The sequence below is a fragment of the Herpailurus yagouaroundi genome, unplaced genomic scaffold, assembly GCF_014898765.1.
Source record: "Herpailurus yagouaroundi ecotype Mexico unplaced genomic scaffold, PumYag 159, whole genome shotgun sequence".
NCBI classification, from domain to species: Eukaryota; Metazoa; Chordata; class Mammalia; order Carnivora; family Felidae; genus Herpailurus; species Herpailurus yagouaroundi.
In genome coordinates, this window is record NW_024412400.1 from 30,628,031 (window position 1) to 30,647,970 (window position 19,940).

A 19,940-nucleotide genomic window follows, 5' to 3' on the forward strand; every position below is an offset into this window, starting at 1 on the left:
CTACATCCTCACCAGCTTTTGGTATCATCAGTGTTTCAGATTTTGGTCATTCCAGTAGATGTATAATTATTGTATTAATATGCATTCCCCTGATGACATCTAATGTAGATCACCATTTCATGTTTATTTGCCTCTGTATATCTTTTTTGGTGAGATGCCTTTTCAGGTCTTTGGCCCATTTTTTAACGGGGTTGTTTGTTTCCTTATTCATAAGTTTTAAGAATTCTTACTCTAATTTCTCCTGGTCTATGGCTTGTCTTCTCATTCTCTTGATATCGTCTTTCACAGAGTGGAAGTATTCAGTTTTAATCAAGTTGAACTTATCAGTTCTTTCTTTCAGGGCTCATGTCTTTAGTGTTGTATTTAAAAAAACATTCCTATACCCAAAGTTATCTAGGTTTTCTTCTATGCTATCTCCTAGGAGTTTTATAGTTTTGCATTTTACATTCACATCTTTGATCCATTTTGAGTTGATTTTTGTGACAGGTAGAAGGTCTTTGTCTAAATTTATTTTTTTGCTTGTGGATGTCCAGTTGTCCCAGCACCATTTATTGAAGAAACTGTCTTTGTTCCATTGTATTGCCTTTGTTCCTTTGTCAAAGTTCAGTGGACCGTATTTATGGGGGTCCATTTCTGGACTCTGTATTCTGTTCATTAAACTTTTTGTCTGTTTTTTCACTAATACTATACTCTCTTGATAACCATAACTTATAGTAAATCTTGAAGTCAGGTAGCATCAGTCCTCCAACTCTTTTCTTTTTCTTCAATATTGTTTTGGCTTGTCTGTGTCTTTTGCGTCTCCATATAAACTTTGGAATCAGTTTGTCAATATTCATAAAATAATTTGCTTGGATTTTGATTGTGATTGTGTTGAATCCATAGATCACATTGGGAAGAACTGACATCTTGACAATATTGAGCCCTCCTATCCATGAATATGGAATATCTCCCCGTTTATTTAGTTCTTCTTTGATTTAATTCATCGGAGTTTTGTAGTTTCCCTTATGCAAATCTTGTGCTTCTTTTGTTATATTCATACTTTAATTTTTTCAAATGTTAATGTAAATAGTGTTGTGTTTTTAATTTAAATTTCACATGTTCATTGTTGGTATGTAGAAAAGTGACTGACTTTTGTGTATTAACCTTCTATCCTGCAACCTTGCTATAATTGCTTATTAATTCCAGGAAGGTTTTTTTTTTCTTTTTTCTTTAAGTTTTTATTTTAATTCCAGTTGGTTAACGTACAGTGTTATATTAGTTTCAGTGTTATATTAGTTTCAAGTGATTCAACAATTCTGTGTATCACCTTGTGCTCCTCGTGACAAGTGCACTCCTTAATTCCCATCACATATTTAAGCCATCCCCCATCTTTCTCCCCTCTGTTAACCATCAGTTTTTATCTCTGATTAACAGTCTGTTTTTTGCTTTGTCTTTTTTCCCTTTGCTCATTTGTTTTGTTTCTTAAATTCCACATATGATTGAAATTATATGATATTTGTCTTTCTCCGACTGACTGATTTCTCTTAGCATTATACTCTCTGGCTGCATCCATGTCATTGTAAATGGCAAGATTTCATTCTTTTTTATGGCTGAGTACTATTCCATGGTGTGTGTGTGTGTGTGTGTGTGTGTGTGTGTGTGTACACACCACATGTTCTTTATCCATTTATCAATCAGTGGATACTTGGGTTGCTTCCGTATCTTGGCTATTGTAAATAATGCTGCTAGAAACATAAGGGTGCATGTATCCCTTTGAATTGGTATTTTTGTATTCTTTGGGTGAATATCCAGTAGTGTGATTACTGGATTGTAGGCCAGTTGTATTTTTAACTTTTTGAGGAATCTCCCAGGGGGTTTTTTGTTGTTGTCGATTCTTTCATATTTTCTACACAGATGACCATGTTATTCTTGAGCAAAGACAGCTTTATATCTTCCTTCCCAATGTGTATAACTTTTATTAACTTTTCTTGCCTTATTGCAAGGATATCCAGTTGGTGTTGAAAAGGAGTAGTAAGAGGGGATATCCTTGCCTTGTATCTGATCTTAGTGAGAAGGCTTTGAGTTTCTCACTGTTAAGTATGATGTTAGCTGTACAGTTTTTGTAGATAGTCTTTATCAAATTGAGAAGGTTCCCCTCTATTCCCAGTTTTTATCATGAGAGATTTTTATTTTTTTGGGTCACGAATGGGTTATTATAAATGAACTATTATTTTATGTTTTTATGCAAGTACAACTGGGTTTTATTTTAGTCTTCCTTATTCATCATTTATTCTTTTATTGTTTCACTTTTATCTATTGGTAACCTGTGTTTCTAGGCTCAGCTTGCCAATCGGAAACAGAAATTAGAGTCTGTGGAGCTGTCCAGCCAGTCGGAAATTCAGCATCTGAGCAGTAAGCTGGAGCGGGCCAATGACACTATCTGTGCCAATGAGTTGGAAATAGAGCGCCTCACCATGAGGATCAATGACTTAGTGGGAACCAATATGAATGTTATACAAGAGCAGCGGCAAAAGGAAGAAAAATTAAGGGAATCTGAAAAACTGTTAGAGGTGTGTTTTAAAATTACTTCCATTGCGGGGGGAGCACCTGGGTGGCTCAGTCTGTTAAGCATCTGAATCTTGGTATCAGCCCTGGTCAGGATCTCACAGTTTTGTGAGTTCGAACTCTGCTTTGGGCTCTATGCTGACAGTGTGGAGCCTGTTTGGGATTATTTCTCTCCCTCTCTCTGTCCCTCCCTTGCTCAATGCTTTCTCACTATCTCTCAAAATAAATAAATAAAATGTGTGTATGCATGTTTTTAAGAGAAAATAATTAACCTCGAACTAGGTTCCAGAATCCATGGTTTCTTTCTTACTCTGCTGCCAGCGGATCAGACATTGATAGCTTTATTAATATGGTACCTGTTATAGTCTGACTCCCTGGCTTCCTTTCCTCATGAAATAGAAAAACTGTAATAACACCTGATTTTTTTCCTGAGCATTTTTCAGATTCTCCAGGAAGAAAAGAGGGAACTGAAGGCAGTTCTTCAGTCTCAAGAAAATTTCATCCATGAGGAAAGAATGCAGAAGGAGAAGCTACAAGCAAAATTAAAGCCAACTGACAGTCAACACACAGTACAGGCCGTGAGGTATATTTAATCCTAGATATTAATTGTAGCCATTTGGTTGTTTGGCATTGAGCACCAGTTTTAATACTGCATATTCATAATTTTGTGTTTGATCACATTATGGGTTTTCCTCTTCAGTTTTAATTTCTGAGTTAAGTTTTTATGGTGTTATAAAATTTTGTGTGGTTAGTTTTTTTCTGCCTCCAGTTTGGGTCCTTAACCAAAAGACTGTAATGTTTAGAAAGTTAGAAAGTGCTTGGTCAATCTGTAGCCTTGGTGAAACTCCAAATGTGAAAGGAATTAGAGTCCACGTCCCCTGGGAAGCCTCCGTTCCTTGGTAAAATAGGTCATGATTTGTAGCTGCTTATCCACATCATTAATAAGCCAGCTATTGAGATAACCCTTCTTAAAAAAAATCCTAAAACTCATTTCTATATATGAATTATTGCCATGAGGTTTGTAGTAGAAAGTAATAGAGGAACTATGCTCCTGATTTAAGTCTGGTACACATTTCTATTCTTTACAGAACTTTCCTGTAACTCTTTAGTTTCTTTGGCTCAACGTATCAAGTGGAAACAAAATTTTTGGTTTTTTTTGTCTTTTTTGTCTTTTTTGTCTTTTTCCCTTGAAAAACAGGCCAAATCCCAGTTGAGAAAGGAGTAAACTGCTGCCGACTTCTTTGAGAAGCATCATCTCTTCCTTCTTTACTCTCCCAAATGTTCTCTTTGTAAAGCAGGAATCAAGCTGAAGAGTTCTAAAGAGTTTCATTACCAAAAACAGTTGAGAAATATGAACTGATTGTGCATTGTTTATTTGCAAAGATCAGAAACCTTGAACAGTCCTCTTGTGTCCTTCGTTAGGTCACCAGACGAGCCGCAGGCAGAAAGGAGGTACACCTCGCAAGGGCAGGAGGACTTGGGCAACGTGCTATCTCAGCTGGATCTCACCCACAATAGTGAAGAACTTCTGCAGGCAGAGGTGACTCGTTTGGAAGGCAGGTAGATAATTACATACCCTTTCAAGAATGTTCACGTTGTTAAAAATGATTTTTGATCATCATATTGAGAAACTAATATAACAGTCTTATTGAAAAAATAAGGGTTTTTTTCTCTAGTTTCCACAAATAAGCTAACTTCTTATTTCAGTGAGAAAACAGAAGTAAGAAAAGGAAGGATTCTTGATTTTTCTCCCACCAAATCTACCGGTCTGCCTGCATCTGTGCCCTTAGTCTGTTAGAGTGGATGAGTGGATGGATGACATGTCTGTCCCCTACCACTTCACTTGTGTCCTGTTCTTCTCTCTTTTACATCGTCAAGCTCTTCCTCTCTGCTCAATCATTCCCATGGGTATAAAGTAGGCTTAGTATTTCCTGTGTTGGGAGAAAATGGAAACCCTTCTTGAATCCTGTATCCCTGTCAAGTCATTTCCATATTTCTCTGTTCTCCTTCAGAGTCAGATCTGTCAGAAGAGTTGTCTGTACTGACGCACTAATCTTGATCTTGCGTTTCTCCCCGTAGAATGCCTTCAGTTAGGCTCTACTGTCGAGCGGCCACCTCACTGGAGCTGCTCTCAGCGAGGCACCCTGGGCACGTGGCGCTCCTTCCTCCTATTCAGAAGTGCCCTTGGGTTGTTTCCTGGGTGCTGGTTGAAAACCTGATCTGTGCCGTAGCATGCCCATGCTTGCTTTGTTGTCATGCTTGTGAACTGTTTTTGTTTGTCATACCTCTAAACTTTGTGACTGGGAAGAGTTTGATATTTTGTGTGAAACATGAATCATGATCATTTGTACATGAGCACTTTCTGTATGTAAAAGATTTTAAACTGTACAAACTATTAGCCTTTAGGCAAAAAAAACAACAAAAATATTGCCATTTTACCCTTTTGAGTAAAACATTTTTTTTGTGTTTACTGCTTATTTCTTTGGTTTTTGGAAACCACCAAGTATTTACTTATTAAATATCATGTGTGCACATATGTATGTGTGCACACACATACACATAGTTTATGCTTTATTTCTTTTGCACCTTGGAATACTTAACATATTCTTGGTTATCATTATTGGGGTATATGTGTACACTTTAGATTGAATAAAATAAAGGTTATTATTCTTCTTGACATTGGAACTAAAATTTACCTTCCTATCAGATTTTCCATCGATGCACTTATTAGTATTTTAGGTATGGTTTACCGTGCTCCCACAGGCTCTAAAGACTTACCTCATGTTTCTGACTTGCAGTGTGACCTTGGACCTGTAGCCTCTTTAAGCCCCCGTTTTCCCATCTCTAGCTAAGACAAGAGTATCTGTGATTCTTCTCTCTCTGCCTCAGTGTTTGACACACTGTACTTACATACGGGTACCAAATAAACAAGCATCCTACCACATTTAGAAGTAGGTAAACTTGAAATAAATGGACACAAACACCAGTGTTCAGTAATAAACAATGCCTTTAAAAATATTTTCTCTATCAAAGGCAAATTGAAAAAGGGACCCTTTTTTAGACAGTTTATTTATGTCATTCAGTTTGAACAAAATATTGCCTGAGAAAGGAGCAGAAGGATGTTATTAGCAGAAATGAGTGGTGAGATAACAGAGGCGTGGTGCCCGGAGGGGATTGATTCTTAAGTAAGGGTGACAGGTTGGAAACTGTTTAAAGAAGAGTATTTTTTAGGTAATCAATATGTGGGTTTCAGGATTTTTGCGTTACGTCTGTGATCATATTTTTGTCATGCACACAGCTTGGAGTCTGTGAGTGCAACATGTAAACAGCTGAGCCAAGAACTAATGGAAAAATATGAAGAACTGAAGAAGATGGAAGTATATAACAATGAGTACAGGGCAGAGATTAAGAAGGTAAAAATCTGCCTGCGTTTGCAAAGTTGTGTTTATAGACTGAGCTGGAGGTTGGGAGGTCATCGGAGTTATTTTAATGAGAGAAAAATGCAGTACAAAGAGCCACTTGATATTCAGGATTAGCTATGCACCTGGAATGTGCTTCGGTAACGTCTTCGTCATCCTCAGGGATGCCGTAGAAATGTTTTTGAGATAATTGAAGCCTGTCCTTTTTGAATGCTATACTGTATTTTAAACGTGTTTTGATGAAAAGCTTTCTAAAAGTTATACACTTTTTTGCTTGCTAAAAGATACTATATGAACTAGCATTTAATATTTTCTTACTGACTGGAGCTGGTTATGGCTGATTTTCCCATGCTGTGTGGTGTGGTTTTAATACCCTCACTGGCTGTTGAGGTATCAGAGCTGACTGTTTCCACACCGATGGGCCTTGGCTGTTACGTTTGTTGACTTGTATTTTTTTATTACTTATTTGAAATTACTTCTAGTTTCTTCCTCTTCCATTTCTATTGTCTTCTGTGGACAAGGAAGCCATATAAACAAAGTTTTTAGTTTTGCACCTAAAGAGAATCACAGGTGTTGTCCTCTAAATAATGTGTGCATGGACTTTGACACTGGTTTTCAGCATTTGACTAACACATCTCTCCCTGATTTGCGATTAATAAATTATCATGCGTATAGCCATTAGACCTTCGGTGTAGACATACAACTTGGTAAATTGCTAATTTTTTGCAGACTTAAGGTAAAAATTCATGTCTTGAGGTAAGGTAAAAATTACCTTACTATTTTAACTATTAACATATCTGTCTATCTAATGTGCTTTGTCTTCATTTTTTATGCTTTCCTTTCTGTTTCTTTGTAGTTGAAAGAACAGATTCTGCAGGCTGAACAGAGTTACAGTTCTGCATTAGAAGGAATGAAGATGGAAATCTCTCAGCTGACTCGGGAGTTACACCAGCGAGACATCACTATTGCCTCCACTAAAAGCTCCTCCTCTGACATGGAAAAGCGACTCAAAGCAGAGATACAAAAGGCAGAAGAAAAAGCAGTAGAACATAAGGTGAAGCTTGAACAAAAACTCTCTTCATTTGAGGTGTTTTTGAAGACTGAATTGAGTACAGAGATAATTTCCATAGTATTTTTTTTTAATGTTTTAATGTTGATTTATTATTGACAAAGAGAGACAGAGAATGAGTGGGGGAGGGGCAGAGAGAGAGGGAGACACAGAATCGGAAACAGGCTCCAGGCTCTGAGCTGTCAGCACAGAGCTTGTCGTGGGGCTCAAACTCACAGACAGCGAGATCATGACCTGAGCCGAAGTCGGACGCTCAACCAACTGAGCCACCCAGGCGCCCCCCCCATAGTATTTTTTTAAAAAAATGTTTATTTACCTTGAGAGAAAGAGTGTGAGTGGGGGAGGGGCAGAGAGAGAGAGAGAAAAGTGAGAATCCCAAGCACGAGTATGGGAGCACTGAACCTTGAGCCCGACTCGGGGCTTGCTCCCACGACCTGTGAGATCATGACCTGAGCCTATATTAAGAGTTGGACACTTGGGGTGCCTGGGAGGCTCCGTTGGTTGAGCATCCAACTCTTGATTTGGCTCAGGTCATGATCTTATGGTTCATGAGTTCAAGTTCTGCATCAGGCTCTGTGCTGACAGTGTGGAGCCTGCTATCCTTTGTCTCTCTCTCTCTCTCTCTCTCTCTCTCTCTGCCCCTCCCCTGTGCTCTCTCTAACTAAATAAACTTAAAAAAATTGTTTAAAAAGTGGTCAGACACTTAACCGACTGAGCCACCTAGGTGCCTCTCCATAGTATTTAATTCAGCAAATTTGTATTAGACTTCTGCTTTGGGCTGAGGGTGTGCTGGTTAACAAGCATTCTGTGAGGATCAGTGGGGAACGTGAGAGTGACTAGAGTAGAGAGGCTGTGTCTCTTGGTGAGAGTGTGTATCTGGTGAGAGTGTGATGTGTCTGCGTTGACAGACTAGAGCACACAAGGGATGGGACTGGGAAGCAGGAACTCCTGAAGGGCCCTGCCAGCTTGTGAAAGGTTCTGGTGTTCTCTTGAGGCCACTAGACAATGGCTGTAAGCGGGAGTCAAGGGTCTCTATGGTTGTCATATGGAGAGTGAGCGAGGAGGCAAAGAGACCACTATGGATACAGGAGTGACATGGTGGCCTGAGCAGTGGGCAGGGAAGGTAGAGGGAAATGGAGGAATTCTGAGGTACGTGGCTGGTAAAATCAACTGGGCTTTGTAGTTGCTTGGACCCAGAGGGCAAGTTAGAGTTAAGGGAGGATGTCACTCAGGATTGCAACATGGGCAATTGAGTAAAAGTGATGCTCTTTAGTGAAATAAAAGATGGGAGCAGATTGGGGCAGATACTACATTTGTATGAAAGTTACACAAAATAGGGAAGCTGGTAGAGGGAACTGGTTTGAGATAAAGGCTGGACTTTCATATGGAAATATCTAATAGTTGATTTCACAGAAGGCTGGAGTTCAAGATTAAAATCGAGGTGAGGCATTTGGCTGTGGAAATCTCTGCATGGAGATGGACTTTGAAACACCCTGAGAGACTGAGAAATTATGGGAAGAAAGCATAGAGATAAAGAGCTGAGACTGAACCAAACTTAGGAAACTACTCATTTAGGGTAAAAAGGTTTTGGAATAGAGCTGAGAAAAGAAGGGGATAAGGAGGGAAATGAGATAGTTTTCACAAAGGAAGCAGGAAACCAAGGAAGGCAGGAGTCTTTTAAAGTTGGAATGGCCAAGCAGACAACTTGAGGAGAATGAGGACTGAAGGTAAGTTACAGGCATGCCTCCTCTTTTTGCACTTTGGTTTGAGCCCTGTGATAAGCAAATCTCTTGGTGCCATCTTTCCAACAGTATTTGCTCGTGTTTCTGTGTTACATTTTGGTAATTCTTGCAATATTTCGTAAATGTTCTCATTATTATTATGTTTGTATGGTAATCTGTGATCAGTAATTATAACTTGCCAGAAGTTCAGGTGATGGTTAGCATCTTCTAGCAAAAAAAATATTTATTTTCATTTTTTTAAAAATAATTTATTTTTGAGAGAGAGAGCACACACATGAGCAGGGGAGGGGCAGAGAGAGAGAGAGAGAGGGAGAGAGAGAATCCCAAGCAGGTTCCACACTGTCAGCTCAGAGGCAGATATGGGGCTTGATCCTGTGAACTGATCCCATGAACTGTGAGATCATGACCTGAGCTGAAATCGAGAGTCAGAAGCTTGGGATTCCAAGAGGAGGGAAGATGGCGGCATAGGAGGACACTGGGCTCACCGCGCGTCCTGCTGATCACTTAGATTCCACCCACACCTGCCTAAATAACTCAGAAAACCGCCAGAAGACTAGCAGAACGGAGTCGCCGGAGCCAAGCGCAGACGAGAGGCCCACGGAAGAGGGTAGGAAGGGCGGTAAGGCGGTGCACACTACACGGACTGGCGGGAGGGAGCCGAGGCAGAGGGGCATCCCGCCGGCCAAGCAGAGCCCCCGAGTCTGGCTTGCAAAAGCAGAGGGGCCGGATGGAGTGTGTTCGGACAGCAGTCAGGACTTAACATCTGGAAGGTTATAAGCTAACAGCTCTGCTCGGAGAGTGGGATGGCTGGAGGGCAACGGGAGAGAGAGTTGTTGAGCCCCGGATGACAGAGCTCAGCTTGGCGGGGAACAAAGGCGCTCACCAGCGCCATCTCCCTTGCCCATTCCCCCAGCCAAAATCCCAAAGGGAACCACTTCCTGCTAGGGAACTTGCTGGCACCGCGCAAACACCCAATGCTGTGTTTCTGCGGATCCATCCCTCTGGCGGTGGGTCTGACTCCCTCCCGGTGCTGCAGGGCCCCTCCTGAAGTGGATCACTGAAGGAAAAGTGAGCTGAGCCTGCCCCTCCCGCCCCCGTGCACCTTGCCGATCCACCCCAGCTAATTTGCCAGATCCCCAGCACCACAAGCCTGGCAGTGTGCAAGGAGCCCAGACGGGCCCCGCCACCCCACAGTGAATCCTGCTCTTAGGAGAGGGGAAGAGAAGGTACACACCTGTCTGACTGTGGCCCCAGCGGTGGGCTGGGGGCAGACATCAGGTCTGACTGCGGCCCCGCCCACCAACGCAAGTTATTCAAGACAGCACAGGGGAAGTGCCCTGCAGTTCTGCACCACTCCAGGGACTATCCAAAATGACAAAACAGAAGAATTCCCCTCAAAAGAATCTCCAGGAAACGATGACAGCTAACGAACTGATCAAAAAGGATTTAAACAATATAACAGAAAGTGAATTTAGAATAATAGTCATAAAATTAATCACTGGGCTTGAAAACAGTATAGAGGACAGCAGAGAATCTATTGCTACAGAGATCAAGGGACTAAGGAACGGCCAGGAGGAGCTAAAAAATGCTATAAATAAGCTGCAAAATAAAATGGAGACAACCACAGCTCAGATTGAAGAGGCAGAAGAGAGAATAGGGGAATGAGAAGATAAAATTATGGAAAAAGAGGAAGCTGAGAAAAAGAGAGATAAAAAAATCCAGGAGTATGAGGGGAAAATTAGAGAACTAAGTGATGCACTAAAGAGAAATAATATACGCATAATTGGTATTCCAGAGGAGGAAGAGAGAGGGAAAGGTGCTGAAGGTGTATTTGAAGAAATCATAGCTGAGAACTTCCGTGATCTGGGGAAGGAAAAAGGCATTGAAATTCAAGAGGCACAGAGAACTCCCTTCAGACGTAACTTGAATCGATCTTCTGCACAACATATCATAGTGAAACTGGCAAAATACAAGGATAAAGAGAAAATTCTGAAAGCAGCTAGGGATAAACGTGCTCTAACATATAAAGGGAGACCGATAAGACTTGTGACTGATCTCTCTACTGAAATTTGGCAGACCAGAAAGGAATGGCAGGAAATCTTCAATGTGATGAACAGAAAAAATATGCAGCCGAGAATCCTTTATCCAGCAAATCTGTCCTTTAGAATAGAAGGAGAGATAAAGATCATCCCAAACAAACAAAAACTGAAGGAATTCATCACCACTAAACCAGCCCTACAAGAGATCCTAAGGGGGATCCTGTGAGACAAAGTACCAGAGATATCACTACAAGCATGAAACCTACAGACATCACAATGACTCTAAACCCATCTCTTTCTATAATAACACTGAATGTAAATGGACTAAATGTGCCAACCAAAAGACATAGGGTATCAGAATGGATAAAAAAACAAGACCCATCTATTTGCTGTCTACAAGAGACTCATTTTAGACCTGAGGACACCTTCAGATTGAAAGTGAGAGAGGAGAACTATTTATCATGCTACTGGAAGTCAAAAGAGAGCTGGAGTAGCCATACTTATATCAGACAAACTAGACTTTAAATTAAAGCTGTAACAAGAGATGAAGAAGGCATTATATAATAATTACAGGGTTTATCCATCAGGAAGAGCTAACAATTATAAATGTCTATGTGCCAAATACGGGAGCCCCCAAATATATAAAACAATTACTCACAAACATAAGCAACCTTATTGATAAGAATGTGGTAATTGCAGAGGACTTTAACACCCCACTCACAGCAATGGATAGATCATCTAGACACACGGTCAATAAAGAAACAAGGGCCCTGAATGAGACATTGGATCAGATGGACTTGACAGATATATTTAGAACTCTGCATCCCAAAGCAACAGAATATACTTTCTTCTCGAGTGCACATGGAACATTCTCCAAGATCGATCACACACTGGGTCACAAAACAGCCCTTCATAAGTATACAAGAATTGAGATCATACCACGCATACTTTCAGACCACAATGCTATGAAGCTTGAAATCAACCACAGAAAACATCTGGAAAACCTCCAAAAACATGGAGGTTAAAGAACACCCTACTAAAGAATGAATGGGTCAACCAGGCAATTAGAGCAGAAATTAAAAAATATATGGAAACAAATGAAAATGAAAATACAACAATCCAAATGCTTTTGGATGCAGCGAAAGCAGTCCTGAGAGGAAAATACATTGCAATCCAGCCCTATCTCAAGAAACAAGAAAAATCCCAAATACAAAATCTAACAGCACACCTAAAAGAAATAGAAGCAGAACAGCAAAGACACCCTAAACCCAGCAGAAGAAGAGAAATAATAAGGATCAGAGCAGAAATAAACAATATAGAATCTAAAAAAAACTGTAGAGCAGATCAACGAAACCAAGAGTTGGTTTTTTGAAGAAATAAAATTGATAAACGTCTAGCCAGGCTTCTCAAAAAGAAACGGGAGATGACCCAAATAGATAAAATCATGAATGAAAATGGGATTATTACAACCAGTCCCTCAGAAACACAAGCAATTATCAGGGAATACTATGAAAAACTATATGCCAACAAACTGGACAACCTGGAAGAAATGGACAAATTCCTAAACACCCACACACTTCCAAAACTCAATCAGGAGGAAATAGAAAGCTTGAACAGACCCATAAGCAGGGAAGAAATTGAATCAGTTATCAAAAATCTCCCAACAAATAAGAGTCCAGGACCAGATGGCTTCCCAGGGGAGTTCTACCAGACGTTTAAAGCAGAGATAATACCTGTCCTTCTCAAGCTATTCCAAAAAATAGAAAGGGAAGGAAAACTACCAGCCTCATTCTGTGAAGCCAGTATTACTTTGATTCCCAAACCAGACAGAGACCCAGTAAAAAAAGAGAACTACAGGCCAATATCCCTGATGAATATGGATGCAAAAATTCTCAATAAGATACTAGCAAATTGAATTCAACAGCATATAAAAAGAATTATTCACCATGATCAAGTGGGATTCATTCCTGGGATGCAGGGCTGGTTCAACATTCGCACATCAATCAACGTGATACATCACATTAATAAAAGAAAAGATAAGAACCATATGATCCTGTCAATCGATGCAGAAAAAGCATTTGACAAAATTCAGCATCCTTTCTTAATAAAAACCCTCGAGAAAGTCGGGATAGAAGGAACATACTTAAACATCATAAAAGCCATTTATGAAAAGCCCACAGCTAACATCCTCAATGGGGAAAAACTGAGAGCTTTTCCCCTGAGATCAGGAACACGACAGGGATGTCCACTCTCACCGCTGTTGTTTAACATAGTGTTGGAAGTTCTAGCATCAGCAATCAGACAACAAAAGGAAATCAAAGGCATCAAAATTGGCAAAGATGAAGTTATGCTTTCACTTTTTGCAGATGACATGATATTATACTTGGAAAATCCGATAGACTCCACCAAAAGTCTGCTAGAACTGATTCATGAATTCAGTAAAGTTGCAGGATACAAAATCAATGTACAGAAATCAATTGCATTCTTATACACTAATAATGAAGCAACAGAAAGACAAAGAAACTGATCCCATTCACAATTGCACCAAGAAGCATAAAATACCTAGGAATAAATCTAACCAAAGATGTAAAAGATCTGTATGCTGAAAACTATAGAAAGCTTATGAAGGAAATTGAAGAAGATTTAAAGAAATGGAAAAACATTCTGTGCTCATGGGTTGGAAGAATAAATATTGTCAAAATGTCAATACTACCCAAAGCTATCTATACCTTCAATGCAATCCCAATCAAAATTGCACCAGCATTCTTCTCGAAGCTAGAATAAGCAATCCTAAAATTCATATGGAAACACAAAAGGCCCCGAATAGCCAAAGTAATTTTGAAGAAGAAGACCAAAGCAGGACGCATCACAATCCCAGACTTTAGCCTCTACTACAAAGCTGTCATCATCAAGACAGCATGGTATTGGCACAAAAACAGACACATAGACCAATGGAATAGAATAGAAACCCCAGAACTAGACTCAAAAGTATGGCCAACTAATCTTTGACAAAGCAGGAAAGAATATCCAATGGAAAAAAGACAGTCTCTTTAACAAATGTTGCTGGGAGAATTGGACAGCAACATGCGGAAGGTTGAAACTAGACCACTTTCTCCCACCATTCACAAAAATAAACTCAAAATGGATAAAGGACCTGAATGTGAGACAGGAAGCCATCAAAACCCTAGAGGAGAAAGCAGGAAAAGACCTCTCTGACCTCAGCTGTAGCAATTTCTTACGTGACACATCCCCAAAGGCAAGGGAATTAAAAGCAAAAATGAACTATTGGGACATCATGAAGATAAAAATCTTCTGCACAGTAAAGGAAACAATCAACAAAACTAAAAGGCAACCAACGGAATGGGAAAAGATATTTGCAAATGACATATTGGACAAAGGGCTAGTATCCAAAATCTATAAAGAGCTCACCAAACTCCACACCCGAAAAACAAATAATCCAGTGAAGAAATGGGCAGAAGACATGAATAGACACTTCTCTAAAGAAGACATTCGGATGGCCAACAGGCACATGAAAAGATGCTCAACATCGCTCCTCATCAGGGAAATACAAATCAAAACCACACTCAGATATCACCTCACACCAGTCAGAGTGGCCAAAACGAACAAATCAGGAGACTATGGATGCTGGAGAGGATGTGGTGAAACAGGAACCCTCTTGCACTGTTGGTGGGAATGCAAACTGGTGCAGTCTCTCTGGAAAACAGTGTGGAGGTTCCTCAAAAAATTAAAAATAGACCTACCCTATGACCCAGCAGTAGCACTGCTAGGAATTTACCCAAGAGATACAGGAGTACTGATGCATAGGGGCACTTGTACCCCAATGTTTATAGCAGCACTCTCAACAATAGCCAAATTATGGAAAGAGCCTAAATGTTCATCAACTGATGAATGGATAAAGAAATTGTGGTTTATATACACAACGGAGTACTACGTGGCAATGAGAAAGAATGAAATATGGCCCTTTGTGGCAATGTGGACGGAACTGGAGAGTGTTATGCTAAGTGAAATAAGCCATACAGAGAAAGACAGATACCATATGTTTTCACTCTTATGTGAATCCTGAGAAACTTAACAAGAACCCATGGGGGAGGGGAAGAAAAAAAAAAAAAGACGTTAGAGTGGGAGAGAGCCAAAGCATAAGAGACTCTTAAAAAATGAGAATAAACTCAGGGCTGGTGGGCTGGTGGGAGGGAGGGGAGGGTGGGTGATGGGTATTGAAGAGGGCATATTTTGGGATGAGCACTGGGTGTTGTATGGGAACCAATTTGACAATAAATTTCATATATTTAAAACAAAAGTCAGAAGCTTAAGCAGCTGAGCTACCCAGGTGCCCCAAAAAGTATTTTTAAATTAAAGTGTGTAAATTATATGCCCTGGGAAACCAGAATATTCATTTGACTCATTTTATTATGGTACTTGCTTTCTTGTGGTGCTCTGGAACTGAACGTGCACTATCCCTGAGGTGTGCCTGTTCTCTTGTGTACGGAGCACAGTCCATGTGATGTGGGAGGTAGAAGCCACATGAGAGGAGGCTGATGCTAGAGAGCGGGAGGGATTTACCAGTGAACTCGTTCATCTTTTTTTTTTTTTTAACATTTATTCATTTTTGAGAGCTAGAGTGTGAGTGGGGGAGGGGCAGAGAAAGAGGGAGACAAAGAATCTGAAGTAGGCTCCAGGCTCTGAGCTGTCAGCACAGAGCCCGACGCAGGGCTCAAACTCATGGACCGGGAGATCATGACTTGAGCTGAAGTCGGACACTTAACTGACTGAGCCACCCAGGTGCCCCTTCTTAGAATATATTAAATGAATGCATGTTAATTCATCTTGACACACCTTTTTAAACAATTTTTTTAGGAAGATATTTATATACGTGTGTGTGTGTGTGTGTGTGTGTGTGTGTATGTGTGTGAATGGAAAATGCATCTTTACCTGATGAAAATTATGTATGGAAAACTTTTGTAGATGCATTTGATTTATTTGTTATGTTTGGTTTTTTTTTTTGCTTTTCCCTTCTCAGGAGATTTTGGATCAGATGGAGTCACTCAAGTTAGAAAATCATCATCTTTCTGAAATGGTGATGAAATTGGAATTGGGTTTACATGAGGTACATAAATAGAAACTTAAGTCTTTTTCTGTTATCCAAGCCTTTTAAAGAAGTAGCTTTAAATATTGATGTTGTAAAGAGAGAGTTAAGATCAAACAATGGAATGCTCCTTCTGCAGAAACATTCTCAAAGAAGTCAAGACAATGATGGAAATGAGCAAAATATCACTCTCCACTTTAGCAATTGGAAGATTTTTTTTTATTATGCATATGACAAAATATATGTGCAGTCTGTGTTCTTAATAGGGAGCGTGTATATAAAGTGCTCAGCATAGTGTCTGGAATGTAGTAAGTATGCAGTAAATGTTACGTACTATTATTAGTGTTGTAGGTACTATGTTCATAATATCTTGTCCTTATAAAGTATATCACCTTTTACATAATTTGGTTTTAATTATACTTCTATATGGTATAATTAATTTAATCAAATATTCTAGAATCTTTTACATTCAAAGTATTTTAGTAGACAGTGTAACAGACACAAGGATGGCTGAGGATTCTTGCCTTAGGAGAGTGAAAGTAAACCAGTAAGGAGGGTAAGAAGTGTGTACCAGCTCCTGTGAAGCGGGCAGAATATGCTTACTTAACAGTGAGTTATAAACCCTGTGGATGTCCTTTTAGCTATTTTTTAATAAAATTCTTGTAATTTGCGAAATGACCCATCTGTTCTGACCCATCTCTTCTTGATGTTGGTCAAATGCCCGAAGATTGTAGAAATTCTTTTTTTCTGCACTTCCAGAGAGTGTGTGCCTTCAGAGATGTATGGTTACACAGCCCCTATTTGCTATTAAGTAGTTTTAATTTCATAATCATGGTTTATGGGGGCTGGGGTGGGAGAAAGTGCAAAATACTAAATGAATACTTTATTTCAAGTAAAAGAAAATATTGGGGACTATCTTTATGATCTTTTGGGACAGTAAGATTCTCTTAGCATCATGAATGCATAAAGAATTTTACAGCATAAACAATTTTACAACATAAAAATGTAAAATTTGTGGATGGCATAAGACCCCATAAAACAAGACTAATAGAGTTGGGGAAAACAATTTGTACATAGTCAAAAGGTTAATATAAAATATTAATATGGGGCGCCTGGGTGGCTCAGTTGGTCAAACGTCCAACTTCAGCCCAGGTCATGATCTCACGGTTTGTGGGTTTGAGCTCTGTGTCAGGCTCTGTGCTGACTCTCACAGTCTGGAACCTACTTTGGATTCTGTGTCTCCCTCTTCCCTTCCCCTGCTCATTCTCTGTCTCTGTCTCTGTCTCTCAAAAATAAACTTTAAAAAAAATTTTTTAATTAAAAAAATTAATATAAGGATTTCCTGCAAAGATAATAAAAAGATCGGATTCCAGTAGAAAAGTGGACAAAGAACAGATAATTCATAGAAGTAATGCAAAAATCTAGTGACCAAGAAAAGCTTATTTAACCTCCCTATAACCAAAACAAAATAAATATTTTTTTGCTAACTGGCTTGACAGTGATTTTTAAGAATGAGTATAATCAGTATTGGCAAGGATATAGGGCAACAGACTCTTAAGCTCTGTTAACGAGAAAGTGAATAGATATGGCCTTTCTAGAGGACAATTTAGCAATGTCCATTAAACTTGTAAATATATATAGCCTATAAAGTCCTGGATCATCTGGATTTCTGATTTTGATAGTCATTGCAGAATAGTTCTCCAGAAAGGTCATACCAGTTTGCATTTCCAAAGAACCCATCTTATAGGAGCAAATGTGCAGAAATGGTCATTTTGATGCTATTTTCAATGTCTAAAAATTTGAAATAAGTTAAATGTTAACCTATAGAGGGATGGTTCATCTGTGCCTATCTATACTATGAAATATTACGTCATCATTTAAGGTGGCAGATGAAAATAATGCATCTAATTTTGCTCCCTCCCAAATCCCTCTAAAACTGTAATGAATGGATTTTTCTTAATTTTAGTAATTTGTTTAAGAGTTTACTTATTTTGAGAGAGAGAAAGTGAGTGAGAGTGTGTGCAAGTGGGGGAGGGGCACAGAGAGGGGGAGAGAGAATCCTAAGCAGGCTCCACGCTGTCAGACCCTGATGTGGGGGCTCCATCTCACGAACTGTGAGATCATGACCTAAGCTGAAATCAAGAGTTGGATGCTTAACTGACTGAGCCACCCAGGTGTCCCATGAAAGGATTTTTTAAAATTTTTTTTTTCAACATTTATTTATTTTTGGGACAGAGAGAGACAGAGCATGAACGGGGGAGGGGCAGAGAGAGAGGGAGACACAGAATCGGAAACAGGCTCCAGGCTCTGAGCCATCAGCCCAGAGCCTGACGCGGGGCTCGAACTCACGGACCGCGAGATCGTGACCTGGCTGAAGTTGGACGCTTAACCGACTGTACCACCCAGGCGCCCCTGAAAGGATTTTTTTAAGTGCAAGCCTACAAGGATAGGAAAAAGGGGAGAGGAGACAGCAGTTAAATTGTAAGGGGGAAGTTGGACTCATGGTGGGGAGGGGGGGTGCCAGGAGAGGGAGGGAGGGAGGGAGGGAGGAAGGAAGGAAGGAAGGAAGGAAGGAAGGAAGGAAGGAAGGAAGGGAGGAAGGAAGGAAGATAGATGATTTTTGTTTGCCCTGATAAAGCCAATACTAAGCTAGTAGTGGAGAAAGTCAAGATCCAGCCTCATTTACACCCCAGAATCTTCAAAAGACTCAGGATTTAGTAGTACTTGATTGAGAGAATCTTATCTTATGCAGTGATTGCCTATTCATATTTAAGAGTTGGGAACTGTCAGGGGTGCTTAAACCAGACTATGACCAGAGATTCTGTTGAGTTTAATTTCTCCTGAAACCCCATCTAACAGTGGTAGTCCTGTCCTTTCTTTACAAACAGCTGGGCATGTGTGTGGCATGCAGTTTTTATATTACCTTTCACATTCACTTATCTGAATTGTTGCTAATAAAATAATAAATTTGAGAAAAGTTCAAAAGATGCCTGGCAAAAGCAAGCACTATCTTTTTAAAAAAAAGTATATTTAATGACATCAAACATCAGACTCTGGTTGGTCAAAATCCCATCAAGTCGTTTAAACTTCCTCTGGTTTTGAAGTTACACACAGTGTGAACATGTTGTATGTATTAAGAATAATTATTAGAAGGTTCCTGTTCGTGTTTTATCACCTAGGAAGGTGGAATTACTTTTACAAATGAATGTTTGGATTAAATAACTATTATAACAAAATTAATTATCTTAATAATGAAAGCAGTAACTCTGATAAAATAAATTATATGCCACACTTAAAAAATCGACAGTAGTTTGTAGTTTAACTCCTGTATCCTGCAGTTTTGTTTTTTTTTTAAGATTTTATCTGGCATTGGCAACTTATTGAAAAATCTTGTAACTTACATCACTATTGGTACACAGATATTTGGATGCTGCATCTTAAAGTTTATATTTTAAATTCTGTTTGTTAAACCACTTTTGACCAGCTTATTTCTAGAAAATTCTTTACAGAAAAGACCAAGCTAAACATCATATTAAATTCCAAACAAGATTGCCATAATTTTTCAAAATGTTAATGAAAGATTTTGTCATTAGAAAAAAAAAAACAAAAACGGTCCAGACTACTGTTTTTTCAGGTACTGTTTTACCAGCAGACACCTAGATGGAAAAGCAATAAAATGAATGATCTTAGAACCTATACCAGATCAGAGTCGGAATCTCCACCTTATACTTGCATGCAGCTCTACCACGTAGTTCATATTGATTTCACGTCCCAGAATAGGTGCCGATGTTATGTAAAAGTCCTGAAGAGCAGAGTACTTTTCAGAACCTTCTGCTCAAACGCCTTTCTTTGAACTAGGTCTCTCAGTCTTCTTTTGTAGATACTCTGGAAGAACCCATGGCTGCTATTTTCTTTTTTTCTTTGTTTCTGACTCTACTTGTAGCTTTCCTCCATCTGAGTTCCAGCCTTCCTCTAGCTCCGTAGGTATTCCTTGGCTCATCAGGGAAGCCCATTGTGCTCCTC

The 19,940-nt window shown here is 39.5% G+C and overlaps 1 protein-coding gene across 8 annotated transcripts in view; it reads left to right on the forward strand.

The window, feature by feature from the left end:
- The window catches only part of CEP63 (centrosomal protein 63), a 63,241-nt gene that overhangs the window by 39,183 nt on the left and 4,118 nt on the right, over positions 1-19,940 (forward strand). For 7 of the 8 annotated variants that reach the window (XM_040480238.1, XM_040480239.1, XM_040480237.1 and 4 more), the window contains 6 exons: positions 2,316-2,549; positions 2,988-3,127; positions 3,967-4,104; positions 5,843-5,957; positions 6,820-7,017; positions 15,852-15,938. In XM_040480238.1, coding sequence (XP_040336172.1) covers positions 2,316-2,549; positions 2,988-3,127; positions 3,967-4,104; positions 5,843-5,957; positions 6,820-7,017; positions 15,852-15,938 — 912 coding nt within the window. Of the gene's footprint in view, positions 1-2,315; positions 2,550-2,987; positions 3,128-3,966; positions 4,105-5,842; positions 5,958-6,819; positions 7,018-15,851; positions 15,939-16,446; positions 16,788-19,940 lie in introns of those variants that run through there. The other variant, XM_040480241.1, reaches the window with a different exon arrangement.